The following is a 27558-nucleotide window of genomic DNA, read 5'->3' on the forward strand; positions in this document are numbered from 1 at the left end:
CCTTTTATTACATTCAGTCATTTGCATAATTATTTTAGGTCTACTTTGCCAGTTTCTCTATAACATTTCGAGCTTATTTTTTCTCTCAAGAAAAGAGGTACAGAATCTCAAGCTGGAGTGACAATATCCAAATTCTATTACCTATTTAATGTTTCGCCACTTTGTGTGGAAAAAAGTGATATTAAGACATTTAACTTGCAGCTTGAAGCATCTTTTAAAAATGCAGTCTCACAAAAAGGATAGTTGTTACAAAGTGAACAAAATTCCATATCCAACACTGTTCCATGAAGCAGTTGTTGGCAAAAATCCCATACTGGGATAGATAGTATCTACATTCTCAAAATGAATGTATTTTTAATAAATATATTTACCATACTAGGAAAAAAGTGTTTAGGTTAGTCTTTTCTGGAAGCAAATTAAAGGAAATTTTCAAGGTATAATACTGTGAGCAATGCAGCTTCATCATAATGTTGAGGTCTTTAGAATAACTGAATTCTCTTCTGTATGCTTTGTTCTATTTTGATGTTTCAGTGCTTTTATATTTTTAATTCTGTAAAAAAAAGAAAGGGAAAAAAAGACATTCTCATAATATAATCCTCCAAAATAATTCAAACGTATTTCAACTTCATGTTTAAGGAATATGGTTGTTCTTTAATATGCAGTAAATGTGTCTACATGCCTCGCTTCAAACCAACCTGTGTACAAAGGCATAAATGACTAAAATGTGCATTATGAGGTCAGAAAGATATTCATTCCTAGCATATTTAGGCTGAAACATTTTGTGCAAGTACATAAGGAGCAAAATTGTGTAATTTCATTAAACTCTACTCGTACCCCTCCATGAAAGTCTATGGCAACTTGGGAAACCTACTGTAGTTTATATAGACTTATGATATAATACAAAAGTAGCATTCTAGAGACTTATGGAAACTACCCAGACATTTTGGTTTAATGATTTGGAAAAGATGAGAGAGATGATCTTGACAAAAACCTATCGGCTTTTGTGAAACTCAGGAATGGAGTGAACATGCTTTGATCATAATAAAAATATATGGTCGGCTTGTTATGTTTAAGCCCGTCTTACCCAAACATCAGCTAACTTCACCTTTTTCAGCTGCGGGGAACTTAGAACTAAACCATGCTTTCAATTACTGAAAATGTTGTTGGGAAATTGTTGTTTAGCTTTAATTTAACAGAACTATGATTTGGTCTCAAAAAGTTAGGAAAGGAACAACTGGAATTTCTCTTGCATATCATAACACTGTTCCTAGGAATTTAATAATTTCCTAAATGTTAATAATTTATAATTTACTAAACTTGTATGCTGCTAACTCTCAATGACTCCATGAATTTAGTCTCAAACGTTTCTTCCATTATATTATTCTTTATGCCATTCTTTTAAGTACCCTAATAATATTTATGGTAAGAATATATTACGGTATTCTAATATTTTCTGTAGTAAATTTCAAATGCTTTTCCAAAACGATCTGCTGCAATATTAGCTGGGATTTCTGCTTATTTCTACTCTGCAACATCCTTACCCTTTAACTCTTAGCATCTGTTCAATAGTGTCTGGGAGAGGAGTGCCATAACTTTCCGGGAGAAAAAAGGTCAGGATTCCTGCAAGCACTGTTAAACTTCCCATTAAGATGTAGGGAAGAAATCTATCATAGGCACCTAGTGGAAAGGACAAATAGCAATGAGTTATTCATATCAAGTTGCTTAACATTTACATTTCCTAATATTGTGGCTTCGAGGTATGGTTTACATTTATAGATTTATTTGGATCTGATTTGGAAGATGATCATTACTTCCTCAAAATGAAGATCAGAAATGGGGATCAGCTTCTCCATCTCTATACATCTTTCCTAGCAGCAACATATTATAAATGTGTATATACAAAAATATACAAGATGTTTCGATTCCCACTATGGATGAATGGCTACAGAAGAGATGGCTAAACTGACCGTTTTGATTAAAGAAAAGAATATGAGTACTTTTGTTTCTACTTGGAGACCGCTTCTGGATTTTGTGCTTGAGATGGAAAAAAAATGAAACTTGGATTTTGGGTTTTTTCTGATTAGATTGATTTATTCTTACAGAAATGACTAGTTTATACTATTATGGAGAAATAAAAAGTCGAGGTTCAATGTTAATGCTTCATTCTTCTGCAACAGAGGAAGTTGGAAGTCAATGCCTCTTCTTTTCTTTTTCCCTTCTCCCCCTTTTTTCTCCTCCTTTTCCCTCCCCATTGTGTCCTACTATTTGCTTTTGTATTTTTGTATTGTATTCTATAATCTAATAAAATGTTACAAATGAAAGGAGAAAAAAAATTATGTGTGTATAACCGAAACCAGTAAGCGTTCACTGTAATACCAAAAAGCAGGGCATATGATCGAGTTGGCAGAAAATATAACGATAGACAACTTACCAAGATACACAAAATAAGGCGAGAGGATGCTGCCAATTCTGGAGGCCATTGAACTGGCTCCAACTCCCATGTTTCTCACAATAGTTGGGTAGAGCTCAGCCGTATACACATAAACCATGGAGAAGGAGGATGTGATCCCAAATTTTCCAATCATCACGAGGATGATGGACAGAACATGGAGGTCTATAAGCAAGAGCCAAACAAAATGAAATTAAATCTGCCAGTAAATCGATGAAACCAATTGCCTGCCTTTTTTCTCTTCTTCATTTATAGATAATCCTCACTTACCAAGTGCCTCATTCAGCAACCGTTCAAAATTATGATGGTGCTGTCCCTAAATAACCTGATTGCCGCAATCACATGAACACCATTACAGTCAGTATACATTGCCCTGTGCCTGACCTGTTTTTCTTTTTCCCGTCCATTGCAGAGCCGAGACTGGAGAGGAAATGATTACAAGAGAGTAAGATGGTCCACAGTGAGGAATATATTGGCTGTTTGCTGAGCATGCTCACCGTTGCCAGTGCCATTGCATTGCTTTCAATGTGTATTCTCTACTGTGTGCCTGTTTAGTCTCTTATAATCTCTTTTTCTCCAATGAATGTAAATACAAACATTAATTCCCTTACTGCTAATTATCCCAATGCCCAGGGAGCATTCCAAAGGGCAGGGAAGTAATTAGGAGTCTGATTAGTTTTAAGCCAGAAACTGATTATTTTTGAGCCAACTATCTCAGTGCTGTGGGTGGAGTGGGGGAGCATTCCAAAGGGTGGGGGAATGGAGAAAAGGAAAAGTACAGTCACAGTCATGTGATTTTCCATTTAATGGTCATTTAGCTTAGTAATGGGGTTATCACTCCCAACTGTTGACACTTAATGAGGAATACCCGTATTTTATTATATCCCTATGGTATATTAGCCATTTTATTCTACTTCAGGCAAGAACCTACGTTACCAGATACATCTACTGAAGTAGAATTTCTATTATAATTGTTTTTCTAATAGTGAAATGGTATTATCAAATGAAAAATTAATATATCAGTGTTTAATTGCCAGTACACTCAAGAACAAATAAATAAAAAATCAGAATTACAGCACATCTTTTTTTTAATATCACTAGAGAAACAAAATGAACACAAAATGAAGTAGGTCTGCAACATATCTCTGTGTATCATAGCATTATTATGGAAAAGTGCTTTTTAAAAAAAAACAAAAAAACCTTAGTTGGCTATCCCCATTGATTGTATCTATAAAGTGTCAAGGAAAGCAATCTTACGTGCAGGCACGAACTGAATGAAAAGAAGAACGCAGCCTCCTAAGAACAAGACTCCTGCCATTGAATAACGCCGGGGCAGATGCTGAAGGAGCAGCCAAGAGATAGTATAAGCTGGGATTTCAATTACTGCTGAAAGGAAACAATTGAGGTAGATGTCTCCATGCAAGTTAGGGGTATCCAGAGAGAGGCCAAAGTAGCCTATGGAAATCACCATCCTGAAAGACAGATCTAGGTGATAACAAACATACAGGGGCAATGACACTATTCTGCATGGGACTTGAGTGGGTAGACTTTGCAACCAGCCGGCATTACCTTTGCGCACTTTACAGCCAGTTTCCAAAAAAGCAGAGTCAATAGAGAAGCCAGCAACGAAATTGCAAGTCATGTCCACATGATGTCTCACCCAACGACCATAGGTGACTTGCTTAACGATCATGGTGGAAGAGGGATTGTAAGTCTGTTGTGGTCATGTGATGTTTTGCTAATGACTGCATCACTTAGTTGACGGGGTTGCCAGTCCCAATTGTGGCTGTTAAGTGAGAACTACCTGCCTTTCTATTAGAGTGTTGGAATGACAGAATATTAATTTTGCTACACAGTATGAGGCAATTTGCCATTTATGCACTTGTATTCTTTACTTTAAACTGTTGATATCTCTTTTTATAAAAACAATTGCCAGTAAATATTATTAAAATTTCTTTCCAGGGATGCGTTCCATTCATACAAAATAGGAGAATGCCTTACTCCCTTTGTCATGCGTAGAAATCCAAGATGAGCACACAACAGAGTACTGGACATGTATAACTTTTGCTAAGGAGAAAAGATGACATAAATTGGGGCGTGGATGGGTGTGTGTGTGTCTCTCTCTCTCTGTGTCAATATAAACTAATCCTTATTACAGTCATAAACCAGCATTAGTAAATAAACAGTAATTACACATAGATCCATATTTACAAGGAATCCTTAGCCTAAATGTCACCTGAAGTATAAAATGGAAGATTGTGGGCATGACATGAACAACAGAGAAAAGTGGTTTCTAGAGGCCAGCCACGTGTTTACAATTTGCATGCTGAAATAGTGCAACTGTAAAAAGTGGCAGAATGAAGGTTTTTTAAATGTTCTTTCAAGTTCCAAGTTGTTCAGAATACCCATAATTAGCTAACCAAGACAAACTGATATAATAATTTGTATGTGGAGAATTTAAACTTGCTCCTGGAAACAGTTCGACTAGGAAATCATCTGAGACTGACGTACTCATATTAGGCAGAGAGACATGAAATCTCTAGAGTGGGTGATATTTTGAAAGCTAATTTTCAAAGACAATGGTACTTGAGCAAATAAATGCTTAAGATTTAGACTGATATATAGATTTCCATGAGCAAGTCTAAGAAGTGCCCCATGCCCTTATTTTTCTGCAAGTAAATAATTTCATGACATTGACTTCTTGAAATCTGGTTTCTGGACTCTGGAAATGTAGGCATTTTCTAGGAATCGATTTATCAGTTGCTTACCATAGAATCACAGACATGATAGTGACTGTTCGTATATTTGGGGTTCTCACTAGGTCCAAAATGCTGCAGGACTGCTGAACTTGGGAATTCAAATCTTCCAGCTATATAAAATAATACATGCATATGAGAATCAAACGACACCCAACGTACCTGTTGGCTTATAAGCAGATAACTTGCAAACATTACTTATTTGAAAAACACAGTATGTCAAATAAACTGCTGCAAAATTACAACAAATGGCATAGAATAATTTTCACGCAAGAACTATCTATTTTAGAATCATGGCCCAGTATCATGTTATAGAATCAACAACCAGCAATTTCATGAAAAGGGACTGAAAGGCTTTGGACACATAGAACAGACTATTTTAATTCATGTTTTTTTTTTCTCCAAGCACAGGAGCCTAGCAATAAATAATTCACAGACTCAATATACATGGTTACCTCAGCAAGATCAAATATTACTTCGGGGGCTACAACATGGTTCCTTTCTGCAGCTTTACGAATGATATCTTCTGCTTCCTGAATCCTTCCTTGAGAGAGTAGCCAGCGAGGAGATTCTGGAATGTACCTGCAAGTATTTTATTACAACGTCAATAGAATAACTAGAAATACAAACCTTCATTGATATACTTATCAGCAGATATTTTTCCCACATTATCAAGCAAATACTGTTTCAGAAAAAAATATGTCTATTAAGAAAGCCTATAGTCCAGTGGTTCTCAACCTTTTTAATGCCGCGACCCCCAACCGGTCGTAAGTCGAGGACTAAACCTGTCGTAAGTCGAGGACTAAACCGGTCGTAAGTCGAGGACTACCCAACCGGTCGTAAGTCAAGGACTTTCCTTGCCCGGGAGCACCGCACATGCGTGGTTCCGCCCCCTGCGCCGGCCGAGGTGTAGCTGGCAAGCGGCAGAGACGGAGCAGGCCAACCACCAGCTGGCCCAGCCCAAGGGAGGTAAGGCACCCACCGGAAAAGGGGAAAAAAAATGGCAGACAGCCTTGCTTGGCGACCCCCGTGAAATGGTCGATCGACCCCAAATGGGGTCGCGACCCATAGGTTGAGAACCGCTGCTATAGTCAGCTATGAATGCTTGGGTTAAAAATGTATATACTCTCACATCAGAACTCCATCTTGAGGCTGGTTTTGCTGCGGAGAGAGGCTGAGGTTGGATCAAGGTGCTCTGGAAGGAAACTAGTATTTTTCATCAGGAACTGCAGTTAAGTCCTCTTCCGGGTGAGTGTTTTATGTCACATAGAAGAGGACCCTGACAGAGGTCAGTGACCTGCATGGCTCCAACTGGCTGACTGAAGGATTACCTCTCCTATTCAGCTACAGGGCTCTATGCATCTGGGACCATTTCAGTTTTGACTGCCAGAAAAAACAGTGGTTCACTGGGCATCCAGGAAGTTTTCCCACAACTTTTCTGGTCCAAAAATTACTTGAAAGGACTGGCTGTCCTTAATGGAGAATAGGGAAGAGGAGGATAGCCAGGATGCCTTTTTCTACAGAATTTTCTTTTTTCCTATAAAACATAAGTTGATTGTTTTGCTGATTTGCTACCTAGGCTTGAAAAATCCAGAGATACGGCAATTTGGAGATTTTTCCCTTCTCCAGATAAAGGTATAAGATCGCTTGTTGTTTTATAATGTCTGAAAATGTGATTTTTCCGGTAACACAACATTACTTGTTCCTAATTTTAAAGGTGATGTGATGGAAATGATACATTTGTGAGTTTGAGGAAAAAAAAGAGTGCTCTGAGGAAAGGCTAATATAATAATAGAAACTCTGATCAGGCCTGTCGGGGTGCTCCTCCAATACCTTGGCTCTGATTGATGGAGTTAGCTGCATCCAAGCATTTGAGATGGAGTGGCTAAATATATTTAAACTTGTTCTAGAAATAAAATAACTATAGACTAACAGATATTTCAAAATTTGGGGCAGGGGGAGCAGGACTCTAGAAATATTTGATAGCTTGGTGTATCTTCTCCAATTTTTAAAAGAGTACAGTGGCACCATCTTGTGGTGTAATATTTTATATGCTTTTAACAAATTGTCCACAGTTGTTTAATGGCAGAATCGTTACACAACAGCTTTTTTTTTAAAAAAAAATTAATATTGGTTTTTGGAATTAACTTTAAACTCAGAAGAATGATTTGATTGAAGATCCTGTTAAATAAACTTTACTACAATGTATCTTTCCATATCAGACCACTGCCAAATAATAAACCGAGATATAAAATCATGGAATTGCAAGAGATCTCAAAAGGTCATCCAAATATGTATTCAAAGAACATGCTTCTTAATTACTTATAACCTACAATGCACTTATAGCATAGTTTAGTTTTTTTAGAGTGTTTGGGAAAATGGATCCATTTGGTTAGTTTCCAATTAATTATATAGGTCAGGGGTGTCAAACTCAATTTCACCAAGGGCGGCATCAGCATTACAGTTGCCCTTGGGGGGCCGGGTGGGTGTGGCCAGAGTGGGTGCAGCCTACTGGGTGGGCGTGGATGGAGTGGGTGTGGCCTACTGGGTGGGCGTGGCCAGTTCTACATCTTTCGCGTCAAGGGTGCCTGTGGGGGCCTGGGCAGGAGTGGGACAGATCTGAGGGTCTCTGGCAGAAGGGGGTGGGACCGGGGCAAGTGCCAAGGCATGGTCCACCGGGGCAAGTGTCAAGATGGCCACCACAAAATTGTACATTGGCTCCCGGCTGGCCTGAGCCAGGGCCAAGGCAGTGGGGGCCATTCCCTCACTGTTTCCAGGATAGCTTCGCGGGCCACATGAAATCACTTTGCAGGCCGCATCCAGCCCCCGGGCCTTGTGTTTGACATATCTGATATAGGTAGTCCTCAACATACAACCACAATTGGACCTGGAATTTTGGCTGCTAAGTTGTTGTGGTTGTTAATTGAGAGGCCCACATGACTGCTTTGCTCAATGACCACAATTCTCACTTTCTCAGTTGTGGTCATTAAGCAATCACAATGGTGGTTAAGCAAATGGCGTGGAAGAACTGTCAGCTGAAAGAAGGTAGGCAGCTCCCCTCCATGAGTGGAAGGGAACATTTGTGGTGGTCCAGAGAAATGAAGCTCAGATCCCAAAGGTCTGAGCTTACTTTTCCAGACCACTATAGGCCTTCCCCTCCACGTGATCCACTTTCTACCCTTCAGAAACATCGCATCGGCTAACTTTCTAGCCAAAAACATCATGACAGATGGCATTCTTATTGTGATTATTCTGAAAGCTAGAACAATCCTCTTTCTATCCTTCAGAACCATTGTGCTTGCTAGCTGTTTGTCTGCACCTCACATCTTGGGAGTTTGGTACACCTGTCAGCAGCTACACCAAAAGGCAAAAGTAAGTGGACCTGGATCTGGTGAGGCAGGGAGAAGGCCTGGGCCTTATGGATGTGGTGGAGCAAGGCCTCCAGTATCACAGCAGCTTTATGAGTGCTGGCGGGACGGGTGGGTGGCTAAGATGGGAGGGAAGAGACAGGCGGGTAGGGGGAGTTGCAGCATCTCCACAATATTTGTATTTCAAAATAGATCCCATGATTGATTTATTTTATGCCGCTAATCTGTATATTGTAGAAATATATTAATACAAAGGTTAGTATTAGATACAAACATTAAATGCAGAACACTGTTTTATTACTAAAGGATAGTAAAAACAAACTGTATATCAGAAAATATAGTATTTCAGCAGGACTTTTATACTTTTAAAACATGCAGTGAGTGAGGACTGAATATCCTGGAGCATGACTATTGCTTATTATTGTAAAAATGTTACTAAGCCCTTTCTAATAAGGTGAGCATGAACAAAATCTGGATGAATACTAGACTGTACTAGACCAAATTTGAGAGGAATGCACGTTTCCCAAGTCATTTTCTCTTGCAGATCTTTTTCTTCCTCTAAAACTTTAGGAGAATGGGTCAGAAATTTAATGCAGTAAAGTTCTTCATTGCATAATTGCACTCATTTGCATTGCATTTAAATCCTAAATATTTATTAACAATATAATCCTAAGAGAACTGTTAACTTATTATTATGTCCTTGGGAATCCAGTCCAATTTAGCCATGGGGGGGGGGGAACAGGTTACTTATTAGCAATAAGTAACAAAATAATAATTTAGTACTACTATTTCTTATTAATAAATTAAAATGGATTGTAAAGATTAGTTGGTACTATTCTACCTTAATTATGACAATTAGCATATTTAGCCCAAACGGTAGTAGTAGTAGTAGTAGTAGTAGTAGTAGTAGTAGTAGTAGTAGTAGTAGTAGTAATAATAATAATAATAATAATATAAATAAATAAAAAGTTGGAAGGGATCTTGGAGGTCTTCTAGTCCAACCCCTTACTCAGGCAGGAAACTCTATACCATTTCAGACAAATGGCTGCCCAGTCTCTTCTTAAAAACTTCCAGTGTTGGAGCATTCACAGCTTCTGGAGGCAGGTTGTTCCACTGATAAATTGTTCTAACTGCCAGAAAATTTCTCTTTAGTTCTAGGTTGCTTCTCTGTTTGGTTAGTTTCCATCCGTTGCTTCTTATCCTGCCTTCTGGTGCTTTGGAGAATAGCTTGACTCCCTCTTCTTTGTGGCAGCCCCTGAGATATTGGAACACTGCTATCATGTCCCCCCTCGTCCTTCTCTTCATTAAACTAGACATACCCAATTCCAGCAGCCGTTCCTTGTATGTTTTAGCCTCCAATCCCCTAATCACCTTTGTTGCTCTTCTCTGTACTTTTTCTAGAGTCTCAACAGATTTTTTACATCGTGGTGACCAAAACTGGATTTAGTACTCCAAGTATGGCCTTACCAAGGTATTAGTTGCTATTAATTTGGGAAGGGCAATGGGGACTTCAAAATAGTAAACACTCACCACCACAATGGAAAATACAACAGCCCTGGAATAGTAAGAGCCATTAGCAGCAATCGCCAGTCTCGAATGAAGTAAGCACCCAGTGGCAGCATCATGTAGCCAAATGCATAAAATATGCAGACACCTAACGTTCCATATATAATGCGGATGGATTTGCCAAGAATTTCTGCACCTGTTCAAACAATTGAGAATGAATTAACATGTTTACTGTAATATACAAAACAATTTTATGCACAGTACTATATGGGAAAAAAATGATTAAAAATACACTGAATTGTTGCTTCTTCTGTGAGTTTATATATGTCAACCATTCTTACTTGAAGAAATACAGAATCAAATCTGAACTGGTACTTTGGAGCCAGCCTGGACACTGTTGCTCTTCCTGTCAGCCGATCTTTCAAGGCACAACTTTTTTGTAGTTTGCATTATAAGTTCACAGAAAACCATGTATTTTGTGTCCAGGAGATAGAATGCAGTGATAGGAGTGTATGAGCATACATTACCAGCATGCTGTCACTGTCTTAACTAAATACAGATTCTCCAGAACCTGCACAGCTACTGCATAAGCCCAGGAAAAGGCCCTTTAAGGAATTGCTGACAGATATAGTGATGATACCAGTGCTGGATTTGAAACACATTTTCCCACAGATACATGCACTCACAGACTTATATAGGGACAAATAAAGAGAGGGATAAGACATTCAGAAAAATTAACACATCCCATAGAAAGGATTCACAGACATGGGAAGGGAGGAAGAAAGGAGATCGAGGTGCACACCTACAAACACATTTACAGGAAAGAAATGGAGGAGAGGAAATTGAATCACAAAGTTAAAAAGCATTTTCCAATAGGAGAAAAAATCCTCCTCTCCTTCAAGACCATTGAGCAAACTGTTCAAAAAAATTAGTAATATTTAAATAAGGAGAAATAATCTTCCACTGCTGACAAATGACTGGAGAGGGGCAAGAAGCTCACCAATTGGCAAGTGTATTGCAATCATCAGGGCCATTAGCGAGGAATAAAATTGTTCCCTCCAGCTGACGGACACTGAATGTTGTTAATTCCCTTGCAGAAAGGATAGTTGCACAGTCACCCACTTGGGAATCTTGCCTTTAATATAGAGCAGAGCATATAAGAAGGGACAAATCATGAACAAAACATCAGAAGAGTTGTCTCATTATTCTAGTTGTATACAGCAAATGTATAAATTGAATGCAAGTTTGAAACAAGAAGGTTGGCTACCAATTCTACTTTTATCAGATACATTTTTAAATTATGCTCTGTTTAGCAATGTTGGAAATACTGCTGTGGAGAAGATAGAAAGAAATTAAAGATGCCCCTCACTGAGCTAATGAGTAAGGCTATTGAGAAGGTCTGTTTGCATTAAGACAATCACATACCAAGAACAAACGCTGCCACATAATTAGATATTTGACCCATTCCAACAATAAGAAAGAGAACAGAAAACATTTCCCAGCTTGTTGAGAAGACCTGGAGAAAGCTAAAGGCAGTCTGGATCCCCATGGTTATAAACAGGACATTCTTCCGACCAAATCTGTAATGAGACAAAAAATAATAAAAGCAAATCAGACGGCTATTAAACAGTTTATGAAAATACTGAACTAGCAGAGACCAGCTAATTAGCATCAGAAAGAGATGCCAACTTTCAAATATATGAACAATGCTATATTTTAAATACATGAAGACAACAGTGGAATCTTCTCATGAAATTTCATTAAAATTTTAAGGGAGGAAAGATGATGATAAAGATTCTCCATGCAAGTTTAAATCTAATACATAGACAAAAAACATGAGAAAATAACAGATGGTTGGATTTTAACCCCTTAAGAGCAGGAGTCTTCAAACTTGGCCCTTTTACGGCTTGTGGACTTCAACTCCCAGAATTTCTCAGCCAGGTACGCTGGCTGAGGAATTCTGGGAGTTGAAGTCCACAAGTCGTAAAAGGGCCAAGTTTGAAGACCCCTGCCTTAGAGTGACCAAGGAGGTGGGAAAAAGGCAAAATGGCATTTCTACTGGCAGCCCCTTCACCCTGGAAACGGGTTACACTGTGAGGTCAGGCTATTCTCCCTACTTGATTGTTTGGAAAACAGAAGAAATACCAACAACTATGGAGATTCTCATTCATCCATTGTCCCAAAGGTGCTTTTTCTAAAAGGCAATTGAGCAACTTCTTGGATGAAAAGCGAAACATTTTCAAAGAAAAAAACCCAAGAAAGTCCAATTGCCTATTGAAAAAGCATCTTTGGGACGAGAAATACTAACTTTTTCTTCAAGACTTTTGTGGATTGAGTTACAAAATAGCACCAGCTTTTAAAGATGTTTTTCAAAAAGATTTTAATATTTTGATTTTATACATATAAAATATTGTGAACTTCTGATGTAAATGGCATACAAATAATGATAAATGAATAAATGTTATCTGATTAGAGATAAATATATATTGCTGGAAAAAAATGTCATCCAGAAATGTCATCGTGAATGAGTTGTGGATGAAAATAATAAATACAGAATTTATTATATATATATATTACCTGTCTGAGAGCTGTCCAGATATAAAGGATCCCAACAGCACACCCACGAACAATAAGGAAACAGTTAGTGGTGCTTTCCAGTCATTGTCACAAACAAGTTTCCACTAGAAAAAAAAGGTTTAGCATTTTAACTTGCTTGTAAAATATATGTTTTTAACTTGTAAAAAATGCTTTCCCAATAATCATTCCATAACCAATTACATTATTAAAAAAGGTTTACAGTTATCTATTATCATTTTCACATAAAAACTATCCCCTAAAATTATCTATCAAAGCCTTATATTATGCCTTTGCAACGTTAATATTCTAAAGAGAGCAATTATACAAATAGTTAAACAAATATTCATCAGAATTTTGGGGGGGACAAATAAGTCACATATTGATTATTCACATAGGGCCTTGGTTTTTAACCTCTGGTTGCTTTAAAAATGTTTAGTAAGTATACTGACCAAAATATTAAAATAAAACAGCGTTGATTGGTCCCATAAAAACTGCAACTACTACTGCAGGGTGAACTTTTTCTATTCATCTTTACAGACAGCCATTTGTGTACAGTATTCCATTCTACCACCATCTCCTTTTTTCCATTTCTCCCCACTTCAGTCAACCAACACTCTGTAAACAATGAGCAAATTAAAACTATATTTGAGTCTCTCAGGATTGATTGGTTTATTTGAATTTTCATTTTTATTTTAGACAGCCTCTGGTATATGCATAACTAGTTATTTTGACTACGTAAGGGCCAACATTTGGAGAAACAAGACTGCTATTTGTGTAGATGTCACACACATAAATAATATAGCCTGCTGGTCACTATGAGTAAATAGGAATTTTCCAAGTACAGTACACTTTGAAAATAAACACTAAATGTTAATACTAGGTTTCCTCATTGTTTTCATAACAACATAAGCAGTTAATTGTTAAGCATAACACACAAGCAGTGTTAATTATAGCAGAAATCAGCACTTCATTTTATCCCACACTTTTCAAGCAGTTGCTAGTGGTCATTTTAAGTCAGGTTTTCAAATGCCCAGAACAGCAAAAGCCCTTTATTTATGTCTAGTTAAAACACATAGTTTTGCACAAGAACAGAAAATGAACCAGTTGGCTAATTTTTGTGAACTGCCTATATTAATATCACCTTTCAATAACATTTACTTGGCAGACACAGATCAGATCAGTGTAGATAAACGAAGGGTCAAGAAGAAGAAAAAAATAAACATGAAATGCTATATACTGTAATCTGAAGCCAAATTTTTACAATACTATATGTCATATATACAATTATTTAATTTTGGCTATGCACATGGCATGAATATAGCCAATTAATTCATAAATCATGTTAATGGCTTCATATGTTCCAGAAAGCCAACCAACTGTAATTTATTCAATAAAACAAAATTAAACAAACCGAAACTTGGCTTGGTACAACATGTGATTTCAATCTATATTCCTAGTGATTATAAACTACAGTAGAAAAACCAGCTTTTATAATGTCACAAATTATCTATTACCACATGAATAAAATGTAAATACTGAATAATCCAGAATAAAATAAGCAAAACGGGTTGAATTCTACATTGTTACTTGATTCAGTTTCCCAATTTGCAAGAATAGGGGAAAATAATCAATATTTATTTCTCTGACAAGATTTTACAAATATCTTTCAAAACAGCAGAACTCATAGCCTTTATCACCCTGGGAACAGAAATCAGCTGACAGGGAACAATATTAAATATCACTAAAGTTATATTTGCACAGTGAGCTTCCACCATTACCACACAAATGCAGAATTATACTATGACAGAGAAATGTTGCTTGGACTGAATACAGTACTGTATAGCATATCAACTCAGGCAAAAATTGTTTTCATTCTCTAATGCTTTCCAAGATAGGTTACTGAAGTTCACTGACCTATAAGAGGCTGCACACCTCTTATAGTACTATATTTAATATTATTTTCTTAAACACAATGCACAAAATATAGAAGGTTGTAGTAAAAGAAAACGTAGTCAATACTTCTCAAAATTTTAGTTACTAATGCCAAGGGTGTTCTGAAAAAGACTTGGATCTTTCCCTGGCATTTAGCAAGGGTGAGTGAAGCCTGCTTGGATAGTCTGTTTTTTTTTCTGTTCCTATCCAATTTCTGTCATCTTTGCTATATTTTATTCTTTTTCTTTCTTTGTTGTAATTGTTTAAAAATGTTTTTACTTGTAAACTGCCCAGACTTGGTGGGAGTTGGATGGTACACAAATGTAATAAACAAACAATTCAAAAGGACTAAATTCAGAGATGACACACAGGAGTATGCAGAACAGTCAGTCAGCCCATCAATCAAATTTATTGCAGTCTCAGGGCCAATCAGAACATAAGATTCATCTTCTCAGTCTAGGAATTCAATAATGACAGAGGAGGAGGATACTGAATAGTTGAGGTCCTATTTAACATAGCATCCAGTGGCATGACACCAAAATATGATGTAGTTTATTCAGCATGTGATATTCACTTTGCCTGGCAAATACTTGGGGATTATATTTATAACCTCCAACCATATTCAAATGAAGTAAAACATATCCCGAGAATATCTGGTGACAGAATAAGTGTGTTTAACTTTGCTTTGCTATAACCTTTTAAAAATACTAATAAGATATTTTTTATTCAAATGTGATATTTGTTTCCCCCCCCCCTAAACAATAGAGAAAAATACTCTCAAACTATGGACTCACTTGGATTTTGGATAAATATTTTTTGACTTCCTTGCTTTCGACAATGTAACTGATAATGGGCTGAAACATGTTCATCTGAGTGACAGTTAATAATACAATCTCCTAGAACATTGCTTCTGCAATGAAAAGCGCATTTAAAATAAAATTCACCTTTCGGAACCGACAAATGAAACATAATTTCGTTAGACTAAAAATGTGAGGTGTGGAAAATGTGTTGCATCCCGTTTATTCATTTGTCAAATTTATATACATACAAAAAAATGTATGGACCACTAATTCTTTACATCAGAAATGGGCTGTGTACGACCCTGCATTTAATGTTCAAGTCTCATCAGCCTTAACTTGAATGCTAGCTGGGAAGAGAGAAGACACCAAATGCCCTGACGTGGGGGCATAAAAGTGGCATATTTAAAATAAGGTAAAACAATCATCTGTATCCACTTAAAGAAGTCCATAAAGCTCTTGTATGAGAAACCCAATTTTGCTACTCAATTTTTCTTCTGTAACATTGGAGGTATGGCAAGATTAGAAGCTGCCATGTAATATCCTCATCTTAAGTACCTATCAGTTTACCCTTTGCAGTTCTATTGGATAACATATACTGTATATAGTTCCATTGTTGCATGTTGTCTCTCCATGGCAGCTGATCCAATTTACATTTGGTTCAGCTATGATGCAAGAAAAAAATATCCTAAAGTTAGTTTTCAGCTGGAAATAATGATGGTTCTGAGCTATTTTCCTACTGCATGTCTTCCCAGCTTCATGCCATTGCAATAGATTATACAAGGAGAATGCTGCCTTGACAACATTGGACTGCATCTTCTGCTCCATAGCTTAGCCTCCGCCTAAGTAGCCCAGGCAAAGAAAGCAGACTTGAAAATGGTTAAGACTACCAGCTTTTCTCCTTTTATCTATCCCAAAATCAGCTGCTGAAAAGCAGCTGCAGAGGTTTTCGATTTTTCTTCCTTTCTTACCCTTTCACGTAGAGCTGTGAGATTTTGGTTGTTCAGCTTTTAGGGTTTCCTGCCTGAACAGGGGGTTCGACTAGATGACCTCCAAGGTCCCTTCCAACATTATTATTATTGTTGTTGCTGTTGTTGTTATTATTATTATTATTACTATCAACTGGAGGTACCTACTAAGATTTTAGTATTCAACTTTTTATGCTGAGGGGATTTTATTGAGAGCAAATGTCATTAATTTTCTTGTTTATCAAACAGTTTCAAAGAATCTCATAAAATTCTCGAATGAATAACAGATGCAAATGTGTTTGCCTGCTCTAGGTTAATAACTATCAGACACATGTGGAAAATGCAGATTGTACACATGCTGGTCTATGATCGAATAAAGAATTGTATGTGTGCGTGTGTGTGCAGAAGCCAATGATTTCGGTATTATGTATGATTGAACTTAATTGGCCACTTTTACAAGCATGGCCATAGGAAACCTAAAATATGGACATGCTACCTGTCTTATTGGATCAGAATTTGTATCTCCTGTGTTGCATTTGATGTTCAAGTTGACATTTTTATTTTAAGTTAACAAACCAGTATTATCTAATATGGGTACATCTTGTATACGTTTGAAGTTATCAGGAACTTTACAGAACACTTATTTGATCAAAATCAAAGACATAATAACCACTCAAGCTGAAAGATTAATAGTTCCATCAGAGGATTAAATGACATTCAATTTAAAACAAACTATAGTCTTTTAGTTTCTAACAAATTTTCAGAATGGCAAACTTTCCATGGAGGTAATAATCAATATTTGTTTATTAGTAAAAGAGTGGGATGCATCACATTTACCCTGTACCGGAAAGTTGTAGGAATGACAATGTGTATCAGTGCTCTAATCTGCAGGGGCACTGATGTTTGATGATCTTGCAGTCCTGGTATAAAAAAGTACACTCCTGAGTTAAGCACTGTCTCAGTACTGTGGATCTCTTACAAAGATACATTAATACAGCAAACAAAGACTTCAAATCTGTTCAAATGGATGCCAGAAAGAGGTGCAGTTGCTTTTCAATAAAAATAGTTAATTTTTAAAACTAAATTTGCACTATACCTGCTGTCTGGAATGTTCTGAGCAGATTAAAAAAATTATTTAAACATAAGAAGACAAAGCAAACAAAAATCCTGTTGAATATGCTAATAAGTAAGACAGGTCAAAGAAATGAAGTAAACATAAAAGTCTTAATCCTGATATAATCCATGTATTTCAAAAGCAATTTATAAAAATACACTGTAAGTCTCCTTGATTAAACAAGGCCATCTATTAAGACGTAGGAAATTAACTTTATCTGTTGCAGTGCCTACTCTCTGGAATGATATTATTCAGAACAAAGTTAAAATACAAAATACAAAATTAAATAAAGGTCCAAACCACAAAACACAAAGCAATCAGAACACTGAAAAAGATGCATCAAAAACAACAACACATTATATACATATTATCCTCTCTGGCTGAATACTGATTAATATATTACTCCATTTGTTCACACCCCTTATGAAACAGGCCCTCCCAGAATTTTTAAATTAAATAAATCTATTAACAATTTGTTGACCTGTCTTCTGTATTAGTTATATTAGTGTCAAAGTAGTTAACAGGAAAACAATAATAGTAAAACAGAACAAAATTAAAGTTTCAAAACTGCCAACAAATTGTTTTTGTAATCCACTTGTAGAAAATTTACCACAGCATTTACCCCGGATCATCCCAAAAGTTATAAATAGATCGTCCTTTGTCAAAAATCCATGTTTGTTTCTTAATATAATTGTCAACTCTACAACTAACCTGGCTGTAGCCATCTTGCTCGTTCTAGGTTGCCACCTGAATGGGAGGGGGTGCGGAGTATCTTTGCTAGCCTAAACAATTCTGTGTCCCATGGGAACCAAGGTCATTCTATCAGTTATGTTAGACAGTTGGGCATATTGTTAGAAAATCCACCAAACTATTCTATTGGGGAACGTAGATGATTTTATAGCACTGAGGTGGGAAGTTTGACTATGTAATAGTGTAACTCTTTAGAGGGATTTCAAACTTGGTTTCACTTTTGAACATGCCGATATTTTACATCTAATAAACATGTTCTTTGAGGAAGCTTCTAGCCTCAGAGTTCTGATTTATTTGGTTCTATCTATCGGAACCATGACATTCATCTCTTGTCATTTGTTGTTTAATTAAATGCAGTAAATTCAATCTCCAAAATAAGTCTATTGTCAAATCAGAGTGCAGACAGAAGTAGTTACCAGTTAACTATAATAAATCCATCCAGTCTCCCTCCGTCTCCATAGAGGAAAGGAATTCCTTCGTAGAGGAAATAAATTTGTCTCCCTCTTTCCTAGCTGCGGCTGTAATGTTGGAGAAGTATACAGAGTTAAATTTCAGAACAACAAATGAAATCCACTTCAGCCATGAGACTATCTGTTTGATCTGGAACTGGATGAAAGTCCTTTTGTGTATCTTTATCCAAAGGTAAAGCTTCAGATTCTACCATTCTTTGAATAAATATTAAAGTTTGGTCAAGTTTTTGTAGAAGAAATTCAGCTAAAAGCTGCATATGTCCATTTATGTCATCAAAGTTGTTTTTAATTTCATTGTGGTTTAGAGCCATTGTTGCTTGGGTTAGTTGCGACATAGTGAGCATTTCCTCCTGGACAGTATTTGTTTTTTCTTGACAAGTTCTTTTTGCAAGCTCTTAAGATTCCATGATAGCTAGAATTAAAAAAAAAAATCTTTCTCTGAAAATAGCTTTAAAGTCACAGTCAATAGATGTTTATCATCCAGGAAGGTCAGTTATGTTTTTTCAATTATAATTTTTGCTTATTGTGGCTGGCCCTGAACATTTTGTTTAGCTTTTTAAAGATCAAAGAAGTACTTATAACAAAACAGCTAAAGTTATATATTTTCTTCCACCACTAAATGTCAGCAACAGTATGCATGTTTTTGTCCCCCTTAATAGTTTAATTCGCCGCTTCCTTCTGTGGGAGGGTGGGGCAAAGCTCCCCCTCCTTTTCACTTTCGGAGGCTTTTTTGCTTCTTGGGGTATCTTTTCCAAAAGTTCAGGATATAGAGTAGGAGAGAGAAGATCAAATTTCTCACCCAATTTCGGCACGCTGTTCACTGATGTTCTGGTGAGTACTTGTGGACTTCGGCTGCAAGTAGCTTGGGCTGGTTACCGAGACGGGGGCAGCCTTTCTCCTGTCGGGTTAGAGGGAATTTCCTGATCGAACGGGACTGCGTCGTTCCTGAATCACTGGGCGTCCCTCTTTCTTTGCCGCCTCTTTGGGGCAGCTTTAGACCTATTTAGGGTCCCCTGGCAGGGCGAAAACAGGCGTGGGAAGCGGACTTTGCAATCCCGCGACCATGCGCTACTGTGTAAAACTGGAAGTCTCCCATCCAATGACTTTTTAATTGCTTCCAGAGGGAATTGGAATCTTCAAGACTCCCCTTCTTCACTGGGTCCATGATCATCCAAAAGTCATCTTGAGTCACTCCTAAGCGCTCCCATTCAAAACCAGGGAGCAGTACTGTCAAAGAACCAGCTTTAGCAGTGAAATCAGCAGATCGTTGGTAAGAGAGAAAAGAAACTCTTACCATGCAGCAGTGATCTTGAATGGACTCCCATGCTGATGACATTCCTAATGTCTTGAAAATTTGATGTTCTCTCAAGGCTGTAGAGTGCTGGAGAAGCTCTGGTTAGTTGTTTGCTACAGTAAGTAGTGTGGTGGGTTTCCGATGCAGAGATTCTTCTTTTTATTTATTTATTTTAAATACTAGTTGTAATAGCAGGGCATGGGAAGTGTTGAAAGATATGAATGTGAACCAGGTATACTTCACTAAAATATTTCACAAACACAAAATGAAAATCACCCACAAAATTCACATGACAGGATGTTGGATATCTGAGAAATATTAGATTCCCTGGGCAATTATATACAAAAATGCATTCTACGAAGTATTCCTCCAGATATGCCTCCAGCATGTTATGACCCAGGCTCTAGCGAGTTCTTTATTTCTCCTAACCAATGATCCAGGCAATGGCCCTCCAACAACCAGTAAGTCTCCACCCTCACGCTACCCTGAAGGCAGCCACTCTCAATCCCCCAAACAACAGCCCCTATAGTACAAAGAAAGCCCCCAGAGTAGGAGCACGCTCACAGGGCAAGGTCCAGGGTTCCAAATCCAATCCACCAGTTAGGGTCCAGGCACAAGACAAGGCCAGTCCTCAGGAAAAGAAACAGGTCCCAGAAAAGAAGCAATTCCAAAGCCCCAGTGAAGCAAAGGCCAAACGTAGGCCACCAGAGAAGGGCAAGGTCCAAAACAAAATGCGAAGAGCAATCTTCCAAGCAAGGCCAGAGACAAACAGCAACAGGCAAGAGTAAAAGCCAGGGGAGTGTAAGCCAAAGCAACAATTGTTCCTGGCAAAGACTAACTCCCCACGGCTTTCCCTTAAGTTATTCCCCTCCAGGAGTTCCTTGTGATGAGGGATGGGGTGACCTCCTTCCAAGTAGCCTTGCAGCCCTTCTCTGGGCTTGCCTACACTCCACTCTCCTCGCTCTTGGATTAGTGGAGTAGGCAGTTATTCCTTCTCAGAGGAGACTGGCTTCCTAACAACACCACTGCTTGTCAGCAGCCGATCCTCCTCTGTGTCTGTACAGGCAGGCAACTCTCCGTCTGGTCAACCACCTCCCCCAATGCCTGAGGGGCCAGGAACAGCATCGTCCTCATCCCCTGGCATTCCTTCCCTGTCAGATGGTCCTGCTCCAACTCTTCCTCCTCCTCTTCCGAACTGGCCTCTGAGGGGGCCATGATAGCATCCCTCTTTATTGGTCTGTTGGCTGGGGTTACTAAGAACTGGGGTTTAACAGCATCTAGAGGACATTACATTGTACATGTATGAAAACCATTTTAAGTTTTAAAGACAAGTCTGAACATTTTGAACTGAGTCTAGAAATGGACTAGGACCCAGTGCAACTGATAAAGCACTGACTTACATAATCATTTTGACCAGTCTCAGTAAACTTGAAGCTTTATTTTCGATTAGAGGAAACTTCTGGGTCTTTTCTTGCTTCGTAGATCAAATCCCCATTAGTGATTAATGATTTATTGTAGCTTTATATCACTTTACGTGATATAAAATGTGTCTGAATATTGTTACTTTAGTACAATATGGTTGTATGAATCTAGAACAGTGATGGCGAACCTTTTAGAGACCGAGTGCCCAAACTGCAACCCAAAACACATTTATGCATCGTTGGGTGCTGGGTGGGTGTGGCCCATTGAGTGGGCACAGCTGCGGTGTTAACAGCAGACTGGGTGGGACTAAAAAATTCAATCAAGCAATTCCAATTTGCAAGATCTTTTTTTTCCCATGAGAAGTTGAAATTTACTGATTGATTGAACCTTTTTTTTTTTTTTTGCACACGGCGGCGGCGGCGGCGGCCTAAAGCGAAAAGGTTTTATAAAACCCAGCTGAAGGCCTAGGACTCGGGCAATGGCACGCGTGCCCACAGAGAGGCCCCTGAATGCCACCTCTGGCACCCGTGCCATAGGTTCGCCACCACTGATCTAGAAAATGCACTGCAATATGCTATTAGTGGGAAAACGACCAATATATTTTAATAATCCAGCTAGAGGCAGAGTCTCCACAGGGTAAGAGCAAGTAAGATGAGCTACAGAAATCACAGGTTAATTGGAATCAACAGAAACATTCAGGATAAGCCTATGGTTGTGTACTGGAACAGAAAGATGAGAAACAAAGACTTTTATAATTGATTTCAAAATCTTATTTCAAATCCATCTAGCCCCTTAATCCGTTTATAACTTTTCAGATCAATTTTCTAATCACACTTTTGCTGTGTGTTCCAAAAGAAGAATTTTTTAAAGTTCTTAAACTTGCATAAAACTTGCTTTCATTAAGAATTGGAGGAGACTCATCTTATGTGATCTTACCTTTCCAAAGGATGGAGATGGATGGATGGATGGAGAGACACACACAGAGAGAGAGAGAGAGGGAATTAACAAGAAATTTCCAGAAGTGAGTAAGAACAGAAGTATGTGAACTCAGTGTCATTTTGAAGGCTCCGATTTGTCTTCTTCCAGGGAGCCATTGTATGGAGCAGTTGTAAGCAATTCCAAAACCCAGGTATTGTGGCTTATTCAATAGTGGTTTAGGACAGTGTACGAACCCGATACTCTGCCACATAACTCCTCATCCCAAAAAAGGAAGCATTTCCAAATATGCACTAGAATATAGCATGGGAATTTAAGAAGTGGAATGCAACTTACACCAAGCTTAAGCACTTTTCCCCTAGATGTCATGAAAGGCTAATTCTTAGACAGAGATTACACTCTGATAAAATGACTAGAGAAGCTAAAATATACAATTCAGCTGGAAACATATTGGCAAGCATGAGTCAACAGATTAGGAGTTAAACAAATGTAAAACTAGAAGTGAAAAAGTGGGTGAAAGGTTATATGTACATCTTACACAACTTCTTCAGGAAAAACACAGGTTATATTTTAAAAGCGGTTAGAGTCAATAAAACTTTGCCAATGAAACACCAATTATAACAGGTTTTTAGAGAGTCAGACAGGAGACAAATAAGCTTCTGCCAAACTTGTGACTGCTGAGGACACTCTTGTCTCTGAAGCTATTATTTTTCAATCTTTTAATCTAAATAACTGAGGATTAATTACTAGGCATTATTGTTTTGCTATATTTTACCATTCACTTTTTGTCTGAAGTCAGGTCCACATAAAGAGATTTTAGAAAATTGAACTAGTTTTATTACTTAAAAGCAAAAATACTGAAGAAGCATGGGGCTACACGTAGAAACATTAATGGGTTATTAAAAATGCTACATTTCAATATTATAAACCATATTGCATTATATATACACACACATGCATACATCTATATATGTATATTTAATTATCCAAATCCCACCAACTAGTTATTGAAATTTTGAGTCATTCAAATTTGAGCCCATCATTTATATACTATTAAAACTTTTGTATCCATTTGATTGTTTGCCAACCTTCAATTGGGTGAAATGGTACAGCGTAGGACATCAATTTTTTTAATCAATGTCCCTCAAATGGTCTAACACAGACCAAAATTTGTCCAAAATTTGGGATCCATGACTCCTGTGGGATTGAAATTTGGCAAAGATGTACTGCTACAGTGCTGCCACAGCTGCAGTCATGTGATCTTCATTTCCAATGCTCTGGTCAGCTTCCTACAAGAAAAGTCAAAGAGAAATCTGGCAGGAAGTCAGAAGTTCCTCCGTTTCTACTGCTTTTTTGTCCACCCATGGTCGTTCTGTTTAAGTAAGGAAGTGTCTCTGAAATAATGAGTCATGGGTTGTCTAGTATTCAGTAAAGCTGAGATACCCAACATGTGATCTATAAAAATAAATATTATAAATATTTAAAAATCAATAGGGTGACACACCTTGTATGTCTAATGTAAAACCTAGTGGAACTGTGGAGCATTTTGGAACTAATTCAGAAAAAACCCAGTATACAAACATAGCACTTGTTTGCAATTCTTTAAAGAGCTGAATTCTTTCTATTTGCAGTTGCCACATGATTCTGGCCAAAGATACAGCTCTTTAAAGAGCAGCAAACAGGCATTACATTTATCTCCCATCTGCTACAAAGCTTCTGACTGCCCTAATACATAGTATTTATTAGATTTTTATCCCAGCCTTATCACTTTATAAGTAACTTAAGGCGGAGAACATACCTAATACTCTTTCCTCATTCTATTTTCCCCGCAACAACCCTGTGAGGTGGGTTAGGCTGACTGGATCAAAGTCACACAGTTGGCTTTCATGTTTTAGGCCTTCTAGTTTCTGGCCCAGCATCTTAATCGCTATACCAAAGTGGCTCTATAATTTAGGAGCTTATATAGACTAAAAGCATAATCTTTTACTTATTTTGTCAAATGCCCTCACTGTATTGAAGTTGAGCTAACTATTTGATAACCATAAATAGGATTACAGCCTAAGAGGATTATTTTCATAAAGGAAGGTACAATATTTAAGTCTCAGATTTAAACCTACATTCAGGGAGGAGTTCTGGCAATTCTAAGAAGTATTCAATCTGCGCAACTTCTTGGAGAAATTTATGCAACAAGGCTTGTTTGAACATTATCTGAAATTCTAAACAGAAAAAAGGCTTCAAAAATGTGGGCTGGATGTTGAATGTAACAGTTAATAGTGTGAGTCTCTATATGTGAAAACGTTGGGGGACTTTAATTTTTGAATTGGAATTTGTCAAAAACATGTTTACAGAAAGATACAAACCTTATAATTAAATGGCTACTATTATCAAGTTAATTTTAAAAATACTGTACTTCAATAAGAATAGTTATTGCATTTCATCTCTCTGAAGTAATCTCTTCTGAGCAGTCATCCCATGCAGTGAATTCATTTAATTCCCAAACTTGTGTACTGTGTATTACATTCTAATTCTTAGTAAGCCAATGAAAATATAACAATTGAAAATATAACTGAACATACTAGAAAAAAGCAAGCAAAATGCTACAAAAATAAAAAATGGTCTGCATCTTAGGCAGTCGTCCTAGGGATCTAAGAAGCTATTCCAGAATTTGAGGTTACCACTGAGAAGATATTCTAGGCCAGTGGTTCTCAACCTTTTTAATGCCATGACTCCAACCAGTCGTAAGTCGAGGACTAAACCGGTCGTAAGTCGAGGACTAAACCAGTCATAAGTCGAGGACTAAACCGGTCGTAAGTCGAGGACTACCCAACCGGTTGTAAGTCGAGGACTTTCCCAGCCCAGGAGCGCCGCGCTGCGTGGTTCCGCCCCCTGCGCCGGCCGAGCTGGCAAGCGGCAAGCGGCAGAGACGGAGCAGGCCAACCACCAGCTGGCCCAGCCCAAGGGAGGTAAGGCACCCGCCGGAAAAGGGGAAAAAAATGGTGGACAGCCTTGCTTGGCGACCCCCGTGAAATGGTCGATTGACCCCAAATGGGGTCCCGACCCACAGGTTGAGAACCACTGTTCTAGGCTCTCACTCCTGATGTAAGGGAATCATGAGCATCTCCACAAGTACTGCAAGGACAGGACAGGATAGGCTGATTCTGCTTGGAGATGTTCGTGAGATTTTTTTATTTATTTGAACGTATTAGCTGTCAAACTCCAATGGACTCTGGACAGTATATAAAACTGAAAAATCCATAAAGACAGGTACAACATCAAACTAATGAACAGCTCAGGCTAAAACAATCTTACAAACAAATCAAACAAACAAACAAACAAACAAACAGGTAACTGAATTGCGAGGCAAATTCTACAACCTAACTTCCAGGTTAGATTCCAACAGGTGCACATATTTGCCTGAAGCGGATTATTTTATTAGTCAATGAATAAAATTAATGATGGAAACAAAAGATTATCTTCTCCCATACCTCACTATATTTATCTGGATCTTAAGATCACATTTAAAGAAATTTATTAATCTCTTATTGAATGATATGGGTGGCTGCCTAAGAAGTGGTCTTTCTCACAATCCTGGTCTGTTCAGGTGAAACTTTTTTTTAAAGGAAGAAAAATATAAAGTTTTAAAAAATATGATTTAATGCTTTTTAGATCTTGATAACTACTACTGCTGGTCTTCTATTCAGACATTATATTTTAGATCTTGGATGACTAGACTCTCTGAAGGCCACCCAGGGAACCTACTGTTAAAATACAGTACAAAAATACTATAAATGTATAAAATGGAACTGCTTCATTACCAGAGAAAATCTATTTCAGGAGGATTTTGAAAAAAAAAGCATTTGGGGGATTATTCAAGAATATATGCATGGGGCAAAGAACTGTATTTTCATGAAGTCGCATATTTACTATTTTCTTTAAAATTAGTAGAGTACTATGAGCACTCTACTAATGAGTATTATGAGTACTATGAGTACTCTACTAATAACTGGAAGATTACTTAATGCACTCACTGAAATCTAGTATTTGTCTAGTAGCTTTCCTCTCCAAACACCCTTGCCCGGTTGGTTTTGATCTCTTGGGAGGTCGTCACGCTGCCGGCCGCCTTCCTCTCCCCCTGCTGCCCCCGCCTCAAAAGTCAGCACGCACCTGCCTACCTCGGAGACGATGGTGTTGTCGTAATACTCTCGGCTGAACTCCCAGCCGTCCAGGCACTCCTCCTGCTCCACCTGGCTGAGATTGACATCGCGGCCGGGCACCAGGTTGCCGGCGGAGAAGTTGAGCAGGGCCTCGAGGCGGTAGCGGCTGCACTGGCTCCGCACCTGCCGGCCGCCGCGCTTCTCCAGGGGGATGCTGGCGTTGAACCACTCCGCGCTCAGGCTGGCGTTAGCCGGCAGCCGGCACCAGTGCTCGGGAGTGGCGGCCAAGAAGACAGCGGACAGCCCCGTGTAGCCGTTGGGGATGATGCTGGCGCTGAGCAGGAAGAAGATGAGGCGCTGGAAGGGGCCCCATTCGCCCAGAAAGGCGGTGGCCTCGTCGTAGTTGAACATAACTGGCGACAGGCAGGCAGGGCGAATGCAGAACAGGCCCGGCTGCAGCACTCGTTAGCACATGCAGCAGTTCCTGCTGGCCCGGGCGAAGGAAGGACGGAAAACTCAGCCGGTCGCCGGCAGTAAGTGGATAGAAACAGGGGCCGCTTTTGGAGGCTGCCTGTGGGTGTGGTTTATATACAAAGGGCTGGAGCGCCGCGCTCGGCCCGCCGACGAAACCCGGCCGCGTCTTTTGCAAGTTCCCGCGCGGAAGAAAAAGAAAATCACCGCCCGCCTCTTTTTTTTTTATTAAAGGCTGAAGGGATTTGAGTTTATTATTAAAGTCCCGCCCGGGAGAATGAACGATCACGCGGAGAACTTTGCTTTAAAAGTCAAAAATGTGCCATTGCTGTACCGGTCGGTAAACAGGGGAGGTGATCGTTTCGGGATGGAAAGCAAACTTTTTAAACCGTTTTAGCGTGTCTGCGTTTACTCCGAACAGGCGATTGTGTAAACTGTAAACGGATACAGACTCTAGCAGCGCAAAGGGGTGTGACAGCCGGCGTGGCTTGAAATGTATTGCTTTAATAAACCACATTGTTTATTTAGGGCATAGGCAACCATATTTGCTTAACATGTACAAAACTAGTAAAATATCTAATAAATCTGGTGAAC

At 38.5% G+C, this 27558-nt stretch overlaps 1 protein-coding gene across 1 annotated transcript; it reads right to left on the bottom strand.

Annotated features, from left to right (window-relative positions):
- Window positions 1-1537: 1537 nt before the first annotated feature.
- Window positions 1538-26908, bottom strand: LOC107290657 (solute carrier family 22 member 5). The gene is made up of 9 exons (XM_015819560.2): window positions 26512-26908; window positions 12657-12760; window positions 11505-11659; window positions 10104-10275; window positions 5661-5787; window positions 5218-5318; window positions 3707-3921; window positions 2432-2614; window positions 1538-1677 (listed from the first exon to the last, which is right to left on the bottom strand). The coding sequence occupies exons 1-9, from the start codon at window positions 26902-26904 to the stop codon at window positions 1538-1540; spliced, it is 1590 nt and encodes a 529-aa protein (XP_015675046.1). The 5' UTR covers window positions 26905-26908.
- Window positions 26909-27558: the final 650 nt, after the last annotated feature.

This window comes from Protobothrops mucrosquamatus, unplaced genomic scaffold (genome assembly GCF_001527695.2).
Source record: "Protobothrops mucrosquamatus isolate PMUCROS unplaced genomic scaffold, P.Mucros_1.0 scaffold948, whole genome shotgun sequence".
Lineage (NCBI taxonomy): Eukaryota > Metazoa > Chordata > Lepidosauria > Squamata > Viperidae > Protobothrops > Protobothrops mucrosquamatus.